The sequence below is a fragment of the Trichomycterus rosablanca genome, chromosome 1, assembly GCF_030014385.1.
Source record: "Trichomycterus rosablanca isolate fTriRos1 chromosome 1, fTriRos1.hap1, whole genome shotgun sequence".
Classification (NCBI taxonomy): Eukaryota; Metazoa; Chordata; class Actinopteri; order Siluriformes; family Trichomycteridae; genus Trichomycterus; species Trichomycterus rosablanca.
This window is the reverse complement of record NC_085988.1, coordinates 21,510,250-21,524,525: the sequence shown is the minus strand read 5'-3', so window position 1 is coordinate 21,524,525 and position 14,276 is coordinate 21,510,250. Positions and strand designations below refer to the sequence as shown.

The 14,276-nt window shown below is 40.4% G+C and overlaps 1 protein-coding gene across 1 annotated transcript in view; it reads right to left on the bottom strand.

The window, feature by feature from the left end:
- Window positions 1–2,007: 2,007 nt before the first annotated feature.
- The window catches only part of nr3c1 (nuclear receptor subfamily 3, group C, member 1 (glucocorticoid receptor)), an 84,363-nt gene continuing 72,094 nt past the window's right edge, over window positions 2,008–14,276 (bottom strand). Inside the window, exons 4-9 of the mRNA XM_062990130.1 lie at window positions 11,183–11,299; window positions 9,113–9,394; window positions 7,782–7,926; window positions 6,372–6,502; window positions 6,107–6,264; window positions 2,008–2,271 (exon numbers count right to left, since the gene is read on the bottom strand). Coding sequence (XP_062846200.1) covers window positions 2,119–2,271; window positions 6,107–6,264; window positions 6,372–6,502; window positions 7,782–7,926; window positions 9,113–9,394; window positions 11,183–11,299 — 986 coding nt within the window. The 3' untranslated portion in view covers window positions 2,008–2,118. The remainder of the gene's footprint in view (window positions 2,272–6,106; window positions 6,265–6,371; window positions 6,503–7,781; window positions 7,927–9,112; window positions 9,395–11,182; window positions 11,300–14,276) is intronic.

Here is a 14,276-nt window from a genome sequence, read left to right as displayed (position 1 = left end):
CAAATCAAATGTAGTTTCTTTTGAAATTATTATAAGATAATAATAATATTATATAATTGATAACACCTAAATAATACCTGCTCTGTAGGGGTCCTGACCATTGAAAAACAGGGTGAAAGAAGGCCAAAAAAGGTATGTAGAGAAATAGATGGACTACAGTCGGTAATTGTAGAACTACAAAGTGCTTCTATATGGTAAGTGGACAGTGAGTGTAGAAACAAGTAGGTGGTTTTAATGTTATGAATTGATTGATTGAATTGGGGAATTATTACTGTAAGCATGACTGGGAGTATGACCGCGCTGATTCTAATAAAACATTAGGACAGCATATAAAGACATGATATAATCTGTTTTATTCATGTATTAAACATGTTATAAGCTTTAACAGAGGAAAATGAAAATATTCCATCTTTTTTCTCCATTTCCTGCTCAGCAGAACTCTTGACAATTGTTAAGACAAGCAGTTTTGCGAGTCTAAAAATCAGACATTAATACACATTTTGGCACAGAGAGAATAGAATACAACAATACAGGCTTGTAGAAATTCCCCGAGAAGTGAGTATGAGGCTAGCATGTTGCGCTTTATCTGAGAAATGAAAAGCTAGATTATTGTTATTACTGTGAGGATTAGTTGGATGGATTAAACAGCGGAGCATGTGTACATACGCAAGCATGTAAAGAGCAACCGCACTGAGCTCAAAAACAGTACTACACATGTGCACAATGTGTAGGTGAGAGCAGTATTATAAACATTATTTCATCTATATATCATCTCTATATATAACTATAGCTTTATTTATAAGTATATGATTGTACGCTCTGCCATTACTTCATGACATTCCACTCACTGTTGTGTGTGTCTTGTGGTGGATAACAGATAATCGGTGCTGCTGTGAACCCTTGGCCACGTATATTTGTCTGTAAAATGAGACTCTTATGTTTTGTTGTACAGATGATTGGCTTTTTCCTTAGTGTGTTAGATGAAACCCAAAAAAAAAAGACCAAAATAAGCCGAAATCAATGTGATTTACATCGCATTCAATCATTCCTACACCATTCAACAATGACAAACAATGAAACGTGGCGCTCTCAGACAACACCGAAAGAAATTCTGCTGCTCACACATAAACCTGCGTCTTGTATCTTGTTTTTTTAAAGCATTTAAAAGGAGTAAAAGTGCTCAATTTGCATTTTAGTTAACAGAAACTCCAACAGACAGGTGTGGGAAAGTATGCGGATTACAAATCAGACTCCAAATACGATAGTTAAAAGAATTACTTTAGTTCACACTACGTCATCATGGAGCTGCCAAGAAGGAAAACATGGCCTGGTTAAAAAGGAAAATCGCCAGTGCAAGTGGGTATAAAAATACAATCAAATACAATATTGAGCAGGATGGATGCAGAATGCAGCACGCACTATTACAGAAAACGGCTCAAATGGGAAAAAGCTTAAAAAAAGGCACGTATTTTCCCTTTTGCTATCATTGTTTAATTCAGTTAGCAGTTAGCAAATCGTGAGATTTAAAATAGAAAAGATATGTATTATGTAAGTATTAATTTTTTTTCCAGCCAGCTTGAAACAATGCCGAAGCTATATCTCTGTACATATTACTGAAAATTACTTATTCAACTAAGATGCATAAACGTTCAGAATTCTGACTGGAAAACGTAAAAGATCTGAAAATCGAAAACGTATTACATACGTTAAGTATATTTCACTACAAGTGCTATGGTGTTGCCTCTGCTAGAAGGAAAAAAACAGACATTGTGTAGAAACACAAATCACGATCTGTAAGAAACACCTCTACTACTTATTGTAATGTTTAAAATCGAACACCTGAGACAACATTAATGGTATCATTTTTTAACGTCTGTATTCACCATCGTTTTTTCTTTCTTTACCCATCTTTGAACTCACCACTCGTCCATCGTTGTTCTGTGCTGGATTGGTTGCATACTGTTCCCCGTCCATCACCCCATTTCAACACCCCCTCTCTACCCCCCAAGCCCTCCATCGCACTTCCCTATGTCTCTCTGTCCCTCAGCATGGTTAATGAGGAACGCTTGATGATGTGGTGTAACTTTAAGGCATGTTGTCCTGTCGCTGCCACTAATTTTATTTCTGGTGAAAGAGCAGCGGCTTGACGCTCCCGGCTTTGATTTTTGGTAGCTGGTTGCTGATGATCTCCGCGAGCATCTCTGGGAACTCCACGCTCAGCGACTTGTTCACGAACGTGTAGAAGCAGAAGTTCATCAGTCCACCCACCATCTACAGTGAAGAGCGCAGAAAGATGAGTAAGAGAGGGAAGAAATACATATTTTAGCCTCCCCAGACCTGTGAAGCTGCTTCTTTACATCAGCCGGAGGCACATTTTTAGAGCGCACTGTAAGCGGTGCGGTAAAACATCATTCAAGTGTTCCACAACACGAATGCGCATTTGTGAGAAATAACCGTCAAATACACTTTGAAAGCATCCACATATACAGTGTATCACAAAAGTGAGTACACCCCTCACATTTCTGCAAATATTTCATTATATCTTTTCATGGGACAACACTATAGACATGAAACTTGGATATAATTTAGAGTAGTCAGTGTACAGCTTGTATAGCAGTGTAGATTTACTGTCTTCTGAAAATAACTCAACACACAGCCATTAATGTCTAAATAGCTGGCAACATAAGTGAGTACACCCCACAGTGAACATGTCCAAATTGTGCCCAAATGTGTCGTTGTCCCTCCCTGGTGTCATGTGTCAAGGTCCCAGGTGTAAATGGGGAGCAGGGCTGTTAAATTTGGTGTTTTGGGTACAATTCTCTCATACTGGCCACTGGATATTCAACATGGCACCTCATGGCAAAGAACTCTCTGAGGATGTGAGAAATATAATTGTTGCACTCCACAAAGATGGCCTGGGCTATAGGAAGATTGCTAACACCCTGAAACTGAGCTACAGCATGGTGGCCAAGGTCATACAGCGGTTTTCCAGGACAGGTTCCACTCGGAACAGGCTTCGCCAGGGTCGACCAAAGAAGTTGAGTCCACGTGTTCGGCGTCATATCCAGAGGTTGGCTTTAAAAAATAGACACATGAGTGCTGCCAGCATTGCTGCAGAGGTTGAAGACGTGGGAGGTCAGCCTGTCAGTGCTCAGACCATACGCCGCACACTGCATCAACTCGGTCTGCATGGTCGTCATCCCAGAAGGAAGCTGACGCACAAGAAAGCCCGCAAACAGTTTGCTGAAGACAAGCAGTCCAAGAACATGGATTACTGGAATGCCCTGTGGTCTGACGAGACCAAGATAAACTTGTTTGGCTCAGATGGTGTCCAGCATGTGTGGCGGCACCCTGGTGAGAAGTACCAAGACAACTGTATCTTGCCTACAGTCAAGCATGGTGGTGGTAGCATCATGGTCTTGGGCTGCATGAGTGTTGCTGGCACTGGGGAGCTGCAGTTCATTGAGGGAAACATGAATTCCAACATGTACTGTGACATTCTGAAACAGAGCATGATCCCCTCCCTTCGAAAACTGGGCCTCATGGCAGTTTTCCAACAGGATAACGACCGCAAACACAACCTCCAAGATGACAACTGCCTTGCTGAGGAAGCTGAAGGTAAAGGTGATGGACTAAACCCAATTGAGCACCTGTGGCGCATCCTCAAGTGGAAGGTGGAGGAGTTCAAGGTGACTAACATCCACCAGCTCCGTGATGTCATCATGGAGGAGTGGAAGAGGATTCCAGTAGCAACCTGTGCAGCTCTGGTGAATTCCATGCCCAGGAGGGTTAAGGCAGTGCTGGATAATAATGGTGGTCACACAAAATATTGACACTTTGGGCACAATTTGGACATGTTCACTGTGGGGTGTACTCACTTATGTTGCCAGCCATTTAGACATTAATGGCTGTGTGTTGAGTTATTTTCAGAAGACAGTAAATCTACACTGCTATACAAGTTGTACACTGACTACTCTAAGTTATATCCAAGTTTCATGTCTATAGTGTTGTCCCATGAAAAGATATAATGAAATATTTGCAGAAATGTGAGGGGTGTACTCACTTTTGTGATACACTGTATCTGTGTTCAACTGGATTTTCCTCACTGTTTTACTTTTAAACTTGTGTTAAAGCTCTGGGTTCTGAGAAACGCTGAGAAACAGTTTTTTCAAGAGAGTCTAAAATACTTAACATGAATAAAGCTTAACATGGTTTAATGTACTAAAAGAACGACATAGGAACACTAAACTTCTCTCAGTTATTACTGCTCATAAGTTCTCTCTACGAATGAAATTTCTTGGTCGTTGTTTTAATACAATAAATCACTTTGAGCTTTGTTTGTGTTAAGCATAGTTTGTACTGCCTGAGTCAGTTTTACCGCGTCATATCAGTTGTAGCTTAGTGGTTAAGGTTCTGGACTAGTAATCAAGGTTGCCGGTTCAAGCCCCATCACTGCCAGGTTGCCACTGTTGGGCCCTTGAGCAAGAAGATCCTTAACTTTCAATTGCTTAGATTGTATACTGTCACAACTGTAAGCTGCTTTGGATAAAAAAAGCATCCACTAAATGTCGAAAATGTCAATGTAAATATCAAACAGTTTGTCTCATTGGAGGGGCTTTGAAAAGGTCAGCGACAAACTGGGTTAGTGTGGATGCCCCGCCAGGCCAGTGGCTCTGCTGAGATTTAAAATTCTATTGGTACAGGCAGGTATTTTAATACAATTCATCCTACCAAACAGTAAAGATTATATTATTTCACAGTAGATTACTCAAACTGACATTTTTAAAGTCACCTAAATGTTTACAAAATCTATGGATCTGCCCTAGATCTTTGGATCAGTTGTAGCCTAGCGGTTAAGGTACTGGGACAAGGCCCTTAACCCTCAATTGCTTAGATAATATACTGTCACAGTACTGTAAGTCGCTTTGGATAAAAGCGTCTGCTAATTGCCGATAATGTAAATGTAAATATGGAAATTATAACTATACCATTAATAATAACTACAGTATTCTCTAGATAAAGATGCTAAAATAAACATTTAAAAAACAGCTTGTATATTTGTATTATTAAGTATTGTTTACAGTGGGTTCATTCGGTGCATTCAGCATCAAACTGTGCCAGATCAGGTGGGCGGACTAGAATGATCTGCTGTGGCGACCCCTGAATACGAGAGCAGTTGGGAAGATAAAACAATGAACTGTGGGATTGTTTTATCTAAGGCAGCTGCTTGGTTTACTTATTTCAATGAGGCTTTATTAAAACCACCCAAGAAAAAACTAGATTTGGAGATGCTGCTTTGCTTAGTTTATAGATGTTTTTAGAATGGTGTGCTTAGTTTGCGCTCGTTTCCAGTAAACTGTTGTAAAGTTGTTCCCCAGACAGCATCTCGTTACAGCTGCTCAGAGTTTTTGTACATGGCTAATAAAACCTGCAGTAAAGTAACAATCCATGGTGCTCATCTGCATAGAGGTAATTTATCAATGATTATTCGTTTAATTTCATAAAACCGTAGCTTGGCGCTTAGGTGGTGCAGCGGTAAACTATACTAGCCCACTAGCGCTGGGATCCAGGGTTTGAATCCCTAGCGCTGCTATTGGCAGGTCAGGCGTTAACATACAGACATGACTGGCTTTGACATCGCCTCCCAACTTTCCCGGAATCACTCCATATTTACCTTTAAATTTTCCACATTTAGCAGAAGTGACTTACAGATGTGTGACAGCATACTGTCTAAGCTATTGAGGGTTAAGGGCCTTGCTCAGGGGCCCAACAGTGACAACCTGGCAGTGGTGGGGCTTGAACCAGCGACCTTTTGATTACTAGTCCAGTACTTTAACCACTAGGCTACAACTGACCTAGGCTATATCATCCATCAAAAGCTGCAACTGCACAGCAGCAATGAAACTGATCTGTTCCCCATCTCGGGCAAAGCCTATCATGCCACTTTAAAGCTCCAGACCACCACGCCACCCAAGCAGCCCCAAATGCAATTGATCTAACAAGACATGTTTTGGTTCATTTATTTTACTAATGGCTAATGCAGCTACACAATTTACTTCAAACACCAACATTCGTTTCAGTGAAATTAAAGAAAGTAAAGACTTACATCGTGCATGGAGTCCAGTAGTTTAGTAAGCTGGTAAAATCGTTGCCAGTTCTGACTAGAGTTCTCCTCTCTCCTCACAATGGCTTTTCCCAGTTCTTTTATGTAAGACATTCTGATCTCATCAAACACAGCCTGGCTCTTTAGACCGTCCTTGGGCACTGAGGAACAAAAGCGTAGCATAAACACATGCCTTTCATTCTGTACTAAACCCACAATGATAACCAGCATTATATTCAACGGTTCAGACCATGCTGGTCGTTCTCACCTGTGCTGAGCAGTAGAAGGACCTTCATGCACAGGTACTCCTCGTTCGACACCTGCAGTCTCACAAACTCGTTGGAAATCTTCAGCATCTGGGCACACTGGTCACTCATGTAGGGCATTTTCATCCTCTCTCTGCACACACAATTAGAATGAAGTAATTACTCACCTGTATCTGACCCACTGAACCTATATTTCTGCTCAGTTTAAAAATCTAAATTACTTTTTTATAAGAAGCCTTGCTAGTATTATTATTCTATTATATTATACACCGATCAGCCATAACATTAAAACCACCTCCTGGTTTCTACACTCACTGTTCATTTTATCAGCCCCTCTTACCATATAGAAGCACTTTGTAGTTCTACAATTACTGACTGTAGTCCATCTGCTTCTCTACATACTTGTTTAGCCTGCTTTCATGCTGTTCTTCAATGGTCAGGACCCCCTCAGGACCACTACAGAGTAGGTATTATTTAGGTGTTGGATCATTCTCAGCACTGCAGTGACACTGACATGGTGGTGGTGTGTTAGTGTGTGTTGTGCTGGTATGAGTGGATCAGACACAGCAGCGCTGCTGGAGTTTTTAAACACCTCACTGTCCCTGCTGAGAGTAGTCCTGGGAGAGTCCTGACCATTGAAGAACAGCATGAAAGGGGGCGAACAAAGCATGCAGACAAACAGATGGACTACAGTCAGTAATTGTAGAACTACAAAGTGCTTCTATATGGTAAGTGGAGCTGATAAAATGGACAGTGTGTATAGGAACAAGGAGGTGGTTTTAATGTTATGGCTGATTGGTGTATATTCTGTTATTCTCTACCCTGACTGAGGAGAGCCGTACCTAACACCTGTCACCGCCGACCACTTCTTTTTACCTGCCAAAGTGTCAGTGCTGAATCGGATTCACATTAGAATTAGTACCGCGTACAGAAACTCGCCCACTGATCTCCATTATTCCCTGTCTCTTCCCACAGGTGCCTTTGAGTGGCAGCAGAGGCCACAATTGCAGTTGTAAAGGAATGAGGAATCCCATCCACAGTCCTTCCAATCATCTGTGTAGGTGTCCAGCTGATCGACAGCACAGCTGAGGTTTACACTGGGATTGTGGCGCCCTGGTCAGGGTATGACAAACATATACATAGTGGCGTGCTACAGTTCATTCTCTTTGTAGCTGTATAAAATGACTCTTACGTACTCAGATATGAAATATTTTGAGTAGTACCTATTTTTTTGAATAATTTGACTGCTAAAAAAGTTGTAGTTTAAACTTAAAATATACAATAGGGTCCAACTCAGCTGGTGTAGATTAAAAAGCTTCTTTAAATCAAAGTATTTATTAAAACCATATATATATAAAGAAGTGCATCCAGTGTAATTCAACCCTAGAGTGGCTAATCAGTATGATACATACTCATTAATGACCAGGTCTGGAGCAAAACAGAGCATGCTGCCATTGCACTGCTGGTAGGATCTCCACCCCAGACCAAACGACATGAGGAAGAGCCAGGAGGACTGCAGCAGAGTCATCTGATCATCCAGGTGAAGGTTTCGAAAACCTGCATGCAAGAAAAGCAGCTATTAGCTCATAGCTCTGTTCATTCAGACTATTGTGGCCTCTGCAGTTACATGCACAATGTCAGTGTCACAGCTAGATTTGGTAGCTTAGTGAGTAAGGTACTGGACTTGTAATGAGAAGACCCTAACCCGGTTCAAGCCCCACAGCTGCCAAGTTGCCACTGTTGGATCCCTAAGCAAGGTCCTTAACCATCAATTGTTCAAACTGGGTTCAGTCATAATTGTAAGTTGCTTTGGTTAAAAGTGTTTGCTAAATGACGCAAATGTAAATGTAGATGTGGTTGCAATACTGACTCTGCTTAAAATGTTATTTCAAAGTGTAGTTCATTCTGCATTCCCATAGTTTCTTATTCCCCTGATTATAATACTCAACTGCTTGCAGCAGTCCTGCCCTGGGTGAGAAAAGCCAAGGACTAACTCACGTCCCCAGTAAGACGTTTCTTTAAATTCTGCCACTTCTTTTCACCCGTCAGAGGCAAAATCTCATGCTGTGCCGATCCGAGATTTTTTTCAACCGTAACCCTTGATTGCTTTGCAGAGGTCACACTTGCTATAGCCGTGAGGAACCTAGTCAACCCCTCTCCCTTCAGACACAGCCAACTTGTGTTAGTTGATTGCCCGGCCAAACTGATAGCACAGTTGAGAATCAAACTTGAGAGCTGGAAACCTCAGCAGTGATGGAGCAGGTATGATGAAGGATACATTTTACAGTCAAAGCAAAACAAGAACCACAAGACTAAGGGTCTGTCTGAAAACCTAGTGAGATGCCTTGCTACCTACTGCCTACCTAGGCAGCTGCCTAAGTAGAGAGGATTCTAATAAGACAAACTTATAAGGCAGATTATTTAGATGCACTACTAAAACAGCGATTATGACGATTACATCACCACATATGCTCCCTCGTCATTCAGTCAGTTTATAGTAAATTAAGGCTCCTCAGTAGGCAGCATTTTAAGGCATCTAAGAATCTTCTTCTCGGGAGCGTGTGTAGGATGATGTAAAAAGCTGTCTATGTAGAGAGACCACTAGGTTTTCAGACAGACCCCATGATTAATTGACTCCATTCTGAGCTGGTTATTTAACATCTGACCATAACGCCTAACGTTAAGGATGTATAAGAATAAACCCTTTCACTATTAACCACATTGAGTAAATAAAAATATGTACCAGGCAAAGCTTTGGCCCATTTGACGGCAGAGATGAACTGGCGTCCTCCCAGTCTGTTCAGGGTGGTCATGAGCCGTGTGGAGGTGTCTGTCAGCGTGCTGTCGTAGCCGGCGTAAATAGTCTCTGGCTCAATGGCTTTGAGCAGGGACAGCATGGTGGGCACTAGCTGGGGCATGGCCTGGGGCACCAGTGCCGTTACCCCGGCCATTGGAGGAGGGCTGAGCTCAATGATGTTTTGTTGCTGCACGCCCTTTAAGCGGTTCATCTTCTTGGCTTTACGTGCTAAATGTAGAGAGGAAAAAATTACAGGAGATGTTACAGTTACAATGTTTGAGAACACTAGAATTATTTACTTATAAAATGTGATCTGATCTTTATATAATTCATATTAGGAATACACTACAACAGGAGTTAAAGAACACATGAAACTAAATAGATAAAAATAAAGAGGATTGCATAAGGAATCCGATCTAAAAATGTGATACATAGTGACAACAGCAACATACTACATTTACATTTTTCTTTAGCATTTAGCAGACGCCTTTATCCAAAGCGACTTACAGTACAGTTACAGTATACAGTCTAAGCAATTAAGGGTTAAGGGCCTTGCTCAAGGGCCCAACAGCAGCAACCAACAGGGGCAAGCCGTAGCCTAGTGGTTAAGGTACTGGACTAGTAATCAGAAGGTCGCTGGTTCAAGCCCCACCAGGTGCTGCTGTTGGGCCCAGACTGTATATTGTAACAGTACTGTAAGTCGCTTTGGATAATAGTGTCTGCTAAATGCTGAAAATGTAAATGTAAACCTGGCAGTGGTGGGGTTTGAACCATCGATATTTTAATTACTAGTCCAGTACCCTAACCACTAGGCTACAGCTTGCCCCATTAAGTTAAATAAGTCGGCTCTGAATGTCTGCACTAAGCTAGTAAACTACAATCTGAGTAAAATTAAAGTCCATGCGTGAACAGGACACTAGGGAGCAGACAGACTGCCTGTTTTAGCTAGTAAGCTAAATCTAGCTGGCTTTCTCTGTCTATTGGCTCTGATATGAATTCTGAGTATGAGCACTGAGAAGTAAGCTGTACTGTCGGAGATGCCCAGGACCTTCTTGCTGTGAGGCAACAGTGCTACCCACCGAGCCACTATGCAGCCCCCTGTTTTTTTAATAAATTGAAGTCACTTTATTTGATGGCAGGTGTCACTGACTATCATTTAACATGAGTTTAAATGGGATTGGTTTATTCTGAACACAGTCACATGACCAATTATATGAGGGTGTGCACACTTGTACAACCACATTGGTGTAGGTTTTTTATTTTTGCCCTCTAAATGATTTCAGTTTTTTTCTTTTTTTTAATTGAACTGTACAGATTATAGGTCACATTAAAGGTAGAAATACATCCGTACGACTTATCTTGGTCACATTTTAACAGGGGCATGTAGACTTTTTATATCCACTGAAATTATCTCGTTCCCACGCCAAACTAAGTCATGTTCGTGACTTAATGATCTTGTTTTGATAATCTGATCAACTGTACACTTTGATGCTTAGATAAAAAACAGCATTAGATAATTAAGGAATGTATAGAAGTGTCGACTCTTTTACCCTCATCAATCAATCTAGATTCTATTAAAATGCATACTGAAAAGCATTGGCTGCACAAGAAGGCAAGATAGACTATTTCATGAAGCAGTAAACATGCCTGTCATGTGAGCAGAACTATTTCAGATACATTATTATATATATTATATATATATTGGATTTTAATGGCATGTTTAACACGTGTGTGTCATTTTATGACAAGATAGGTATTATGTTTTTGTCTGATTTTTTATCTTGCGTTAATAATTTGGGCTATTTTACATTTTCATTTTTATGGTAAGTTAAAACTGTTCTTGTGTTGTCTTGAGTAAGAGTTTCTTTTATGGTTTCAGGCATGTGTATTTTACCCTTTCCTAAAGGAATGCAGTACATTTCCACTCCTTGATCTGTTTCTACACTGTGTATTTATTCATGCACATATTTAAGTGGCATCTCAATAAGCAACATTCTAAAATCTTAGGTCTTTTACCTTCCAGGTTCATGCCGGCCATGAGACATTTGCGGTAGCGGCAGGCAGGGCAGTTCTTTCTGCGGATTTTGTCGATGATGCAGTCGTTCCGCCCGGCACACAGGTAATTGTGTTGCCCTGTAAAGAGTCAAGTTAAAGTAAATGACATTATGTTTAGTCAACAAATCTGGATTATTAGCTCAGTAACAATTGCTTTATGACATTTTGCAGACAAGCTTCTGAAACTTCTTACAAACTCCTTGCACTTATGACTAAATACCTCACTCACGAGCCCAACAGTGGCAACTTGGTAGTGGGGATTAAACCACAATCTTCTGATCACTAGACCAGTACCTTTACCACTGTGCTACCATTGTGCTGTGCCCTATCATTTCCTTTGGGATTAATAAAGTGTCTGTCTGTCTGTCTGTCTGTCTGTCTGTCTGTCTATCTATCTATCTGTCTATCTATCTATCTATCTATCTATCTATCTATCTCTGTCTGTCTGTCTGTCTGTCTGTCTGTCTATATATCTATCTATCCATCCATCCATCCATCCATCCATCTATCTACCAACCACTGGGACAGTTAACTAGTAGTGTTAAATAATCACAAGAAACTGTGCCATTTCTGGAAAAAGACAATAATAAAAATGGTTGATTTTTTAATTACACAGTAAAATTGGATTATATATAAATATTGTCATGATCCATATTGACAATTCCTCACCACACCACCAGAGGTCCTGCTGACCAAAACACTGAGCAGATATCCTGGCTGACTCTTATCTACATCACCTATTAATCTGCATATTAATAGCATCTCCACCCAGTTAGGCTGCTGTTTGTGTTAAGTCATGCCTCTCCTGCATTGCTACAACAAACACGTTTCTACACGTTATCAAAGGGTATTGTGACCCTCCCTTGTATTTTCATTTCCTGTTTTTGAATCGCTCTGGTCTGTTCTGGTTTGTGGTAGTTGAAGCTGATCTGTAGCAGTAATACAGTTGATTAGCAGAGCTATCTAATGGAATAGCTACATAATACAGCTGATATCTATAGGGATGGTTATAAAATAAATCCTTACACCCTAGTAATAGCAGCTGATAAAATAACTTTATATGCTGTTTGACCTGTAAATCATGTACAGAGGTATTCATATGACTGTTTGGACAAATAAGGTGTGCATAACAACAGATTTATATTCATGTACAGACATTTATACATTTGTATAGACGTTTACTGTTGCAATAACAGCCTCATGTGCAGGTCTTTTATAATTATTACAGTTACAATTGAAATTCCCCCCTTAAAAGGTATAATGGTGTTGTGTATAGAAGTATAGAATTGAATGAAAATATACAAGAAGTTTCAGTAAGCAGAGATTTATGCATACATAAAAGCAATTTTAAGAATATACACCGATCAGACATAACATTATGACTACCTTCCTAATATTGTGTTGGTCCCCCTTCTGCTGCCCCATATGCAACAAACTGTGATGCACTGTATATTCTGATACCTTTCTATCAGAACCAGCATTAACTTCTTCAGCATTTTGAGCTACAGTAGCTCATCTGTTGGATCGGACCACCTTCGCTCTCTACGTGCATCAATGAGCCTTGGCCGTCCATGACTTTGTCGCCGGTTTACCACTGTTCCTTCCTTGGACCACTTTTGATAGATACTGACCACTGCAGACCGGGAACACCCCACAAGAGCTGCAGTTTTGGAGATGCTCTGACCCAGTTGTCTAGCCATCACAATTTGGCCCTTGTCAAACTCGCTCAAATCCTTACGCTTGCCCATTTTTCTTGCTTCTAACACATCAACCTTGAGGATAAAATGTTCACTTGCTGCCTAATATATCCCACCCACTAACAGGTGCTGTGATGAAAAGATAATCAGTGTTATTCACTTCACCTGTCAGTGGTCATAATGTTATGCCTTGTCAATGTATGTCGACATCATTTTGAGCTGAAATGAAAAACATCTAGTTCTTCTGTGCAAGTGCACTGTTGTTCTATCCCCAGCCTCAGTACTCTGTATCCTTCCACCCTGATAAACTCTAATAAATGAATTCACTAGGGATGTCCCGATCACGTTTTTTTGTTCCCGATCCCGATTAATTTTGATCCCGATCCGATACCGAGTCTCAAACCGATACTTGTATTTTCTAGATATTGTCTAGATAAGAACTAGATAATACTGTTCACACAGTGCGCACTTCAAGTACATTACAGTTATTCAAATTAATCCAATGTATATGTTTAACAACTGAATAGCTCTGCAGTGCTGAAGGGAAAAATGCTGCCTCCAAGCTATTGCTTAATGTTTTGGTATTTTTATAAAATCAATCAAAATGAGTGAGATAATTACAGTTTTACTTTAAACTTTACATTCGAAGAAAAAAAAATGTTTAATGCAGTGATACACTAAAAATGAACAGAAATCTGTGTAGCAGCTTAACTTGAATATAAGAAAAAAAGTTAATTAAAAGCATTACAGTAAAACCTGAATACCAAAATAAAATGGAAAGGCTCTTCTGTTATGAAGGAAAGCCAGTTCTTAAAGTGCTTGTATTGTGACAATGGTTTAGAACATGGAATAGCGTGCTTGACTCAACTGTCCACTATTCGGTACCGTAACAGAAGAAGTTAATAAAGTGTTAAATGTTCCCGACAATATGTGAATATACCGTGCATTTATTTCTTTATTAAACGAGTGCATCACTGCGTTGTTTTGTAAACCGGTGTGATCCTTAACTCACACACACTCTCACACATGAACGCAGCTCTGCTCCCACCGCCTCGTGAAACGCTCACACTGCAGACGTTACACTTCACTGTTGGACTTGTTTTACTTTCCAATTTAAAGTATTTCCACACAGCGGACATGCTGACGTAACACAAAAGATCGGGATTAAGATCGGGTTTAGTAAAGCCGATTCCGATCAATTAAAAAATGCCTTGATCGGCCCCCATCCCGATCTTTGAGATTGGATCGGGACATCCCTAGAATTCACTAAGTGCTAACAAGCTTCTAAAACCTCTCTTGTGAGATCTTCGCCTATTCTTCTTAAACAAAAGCTTTCAGCTCGTTGAGGTTTGATGGTG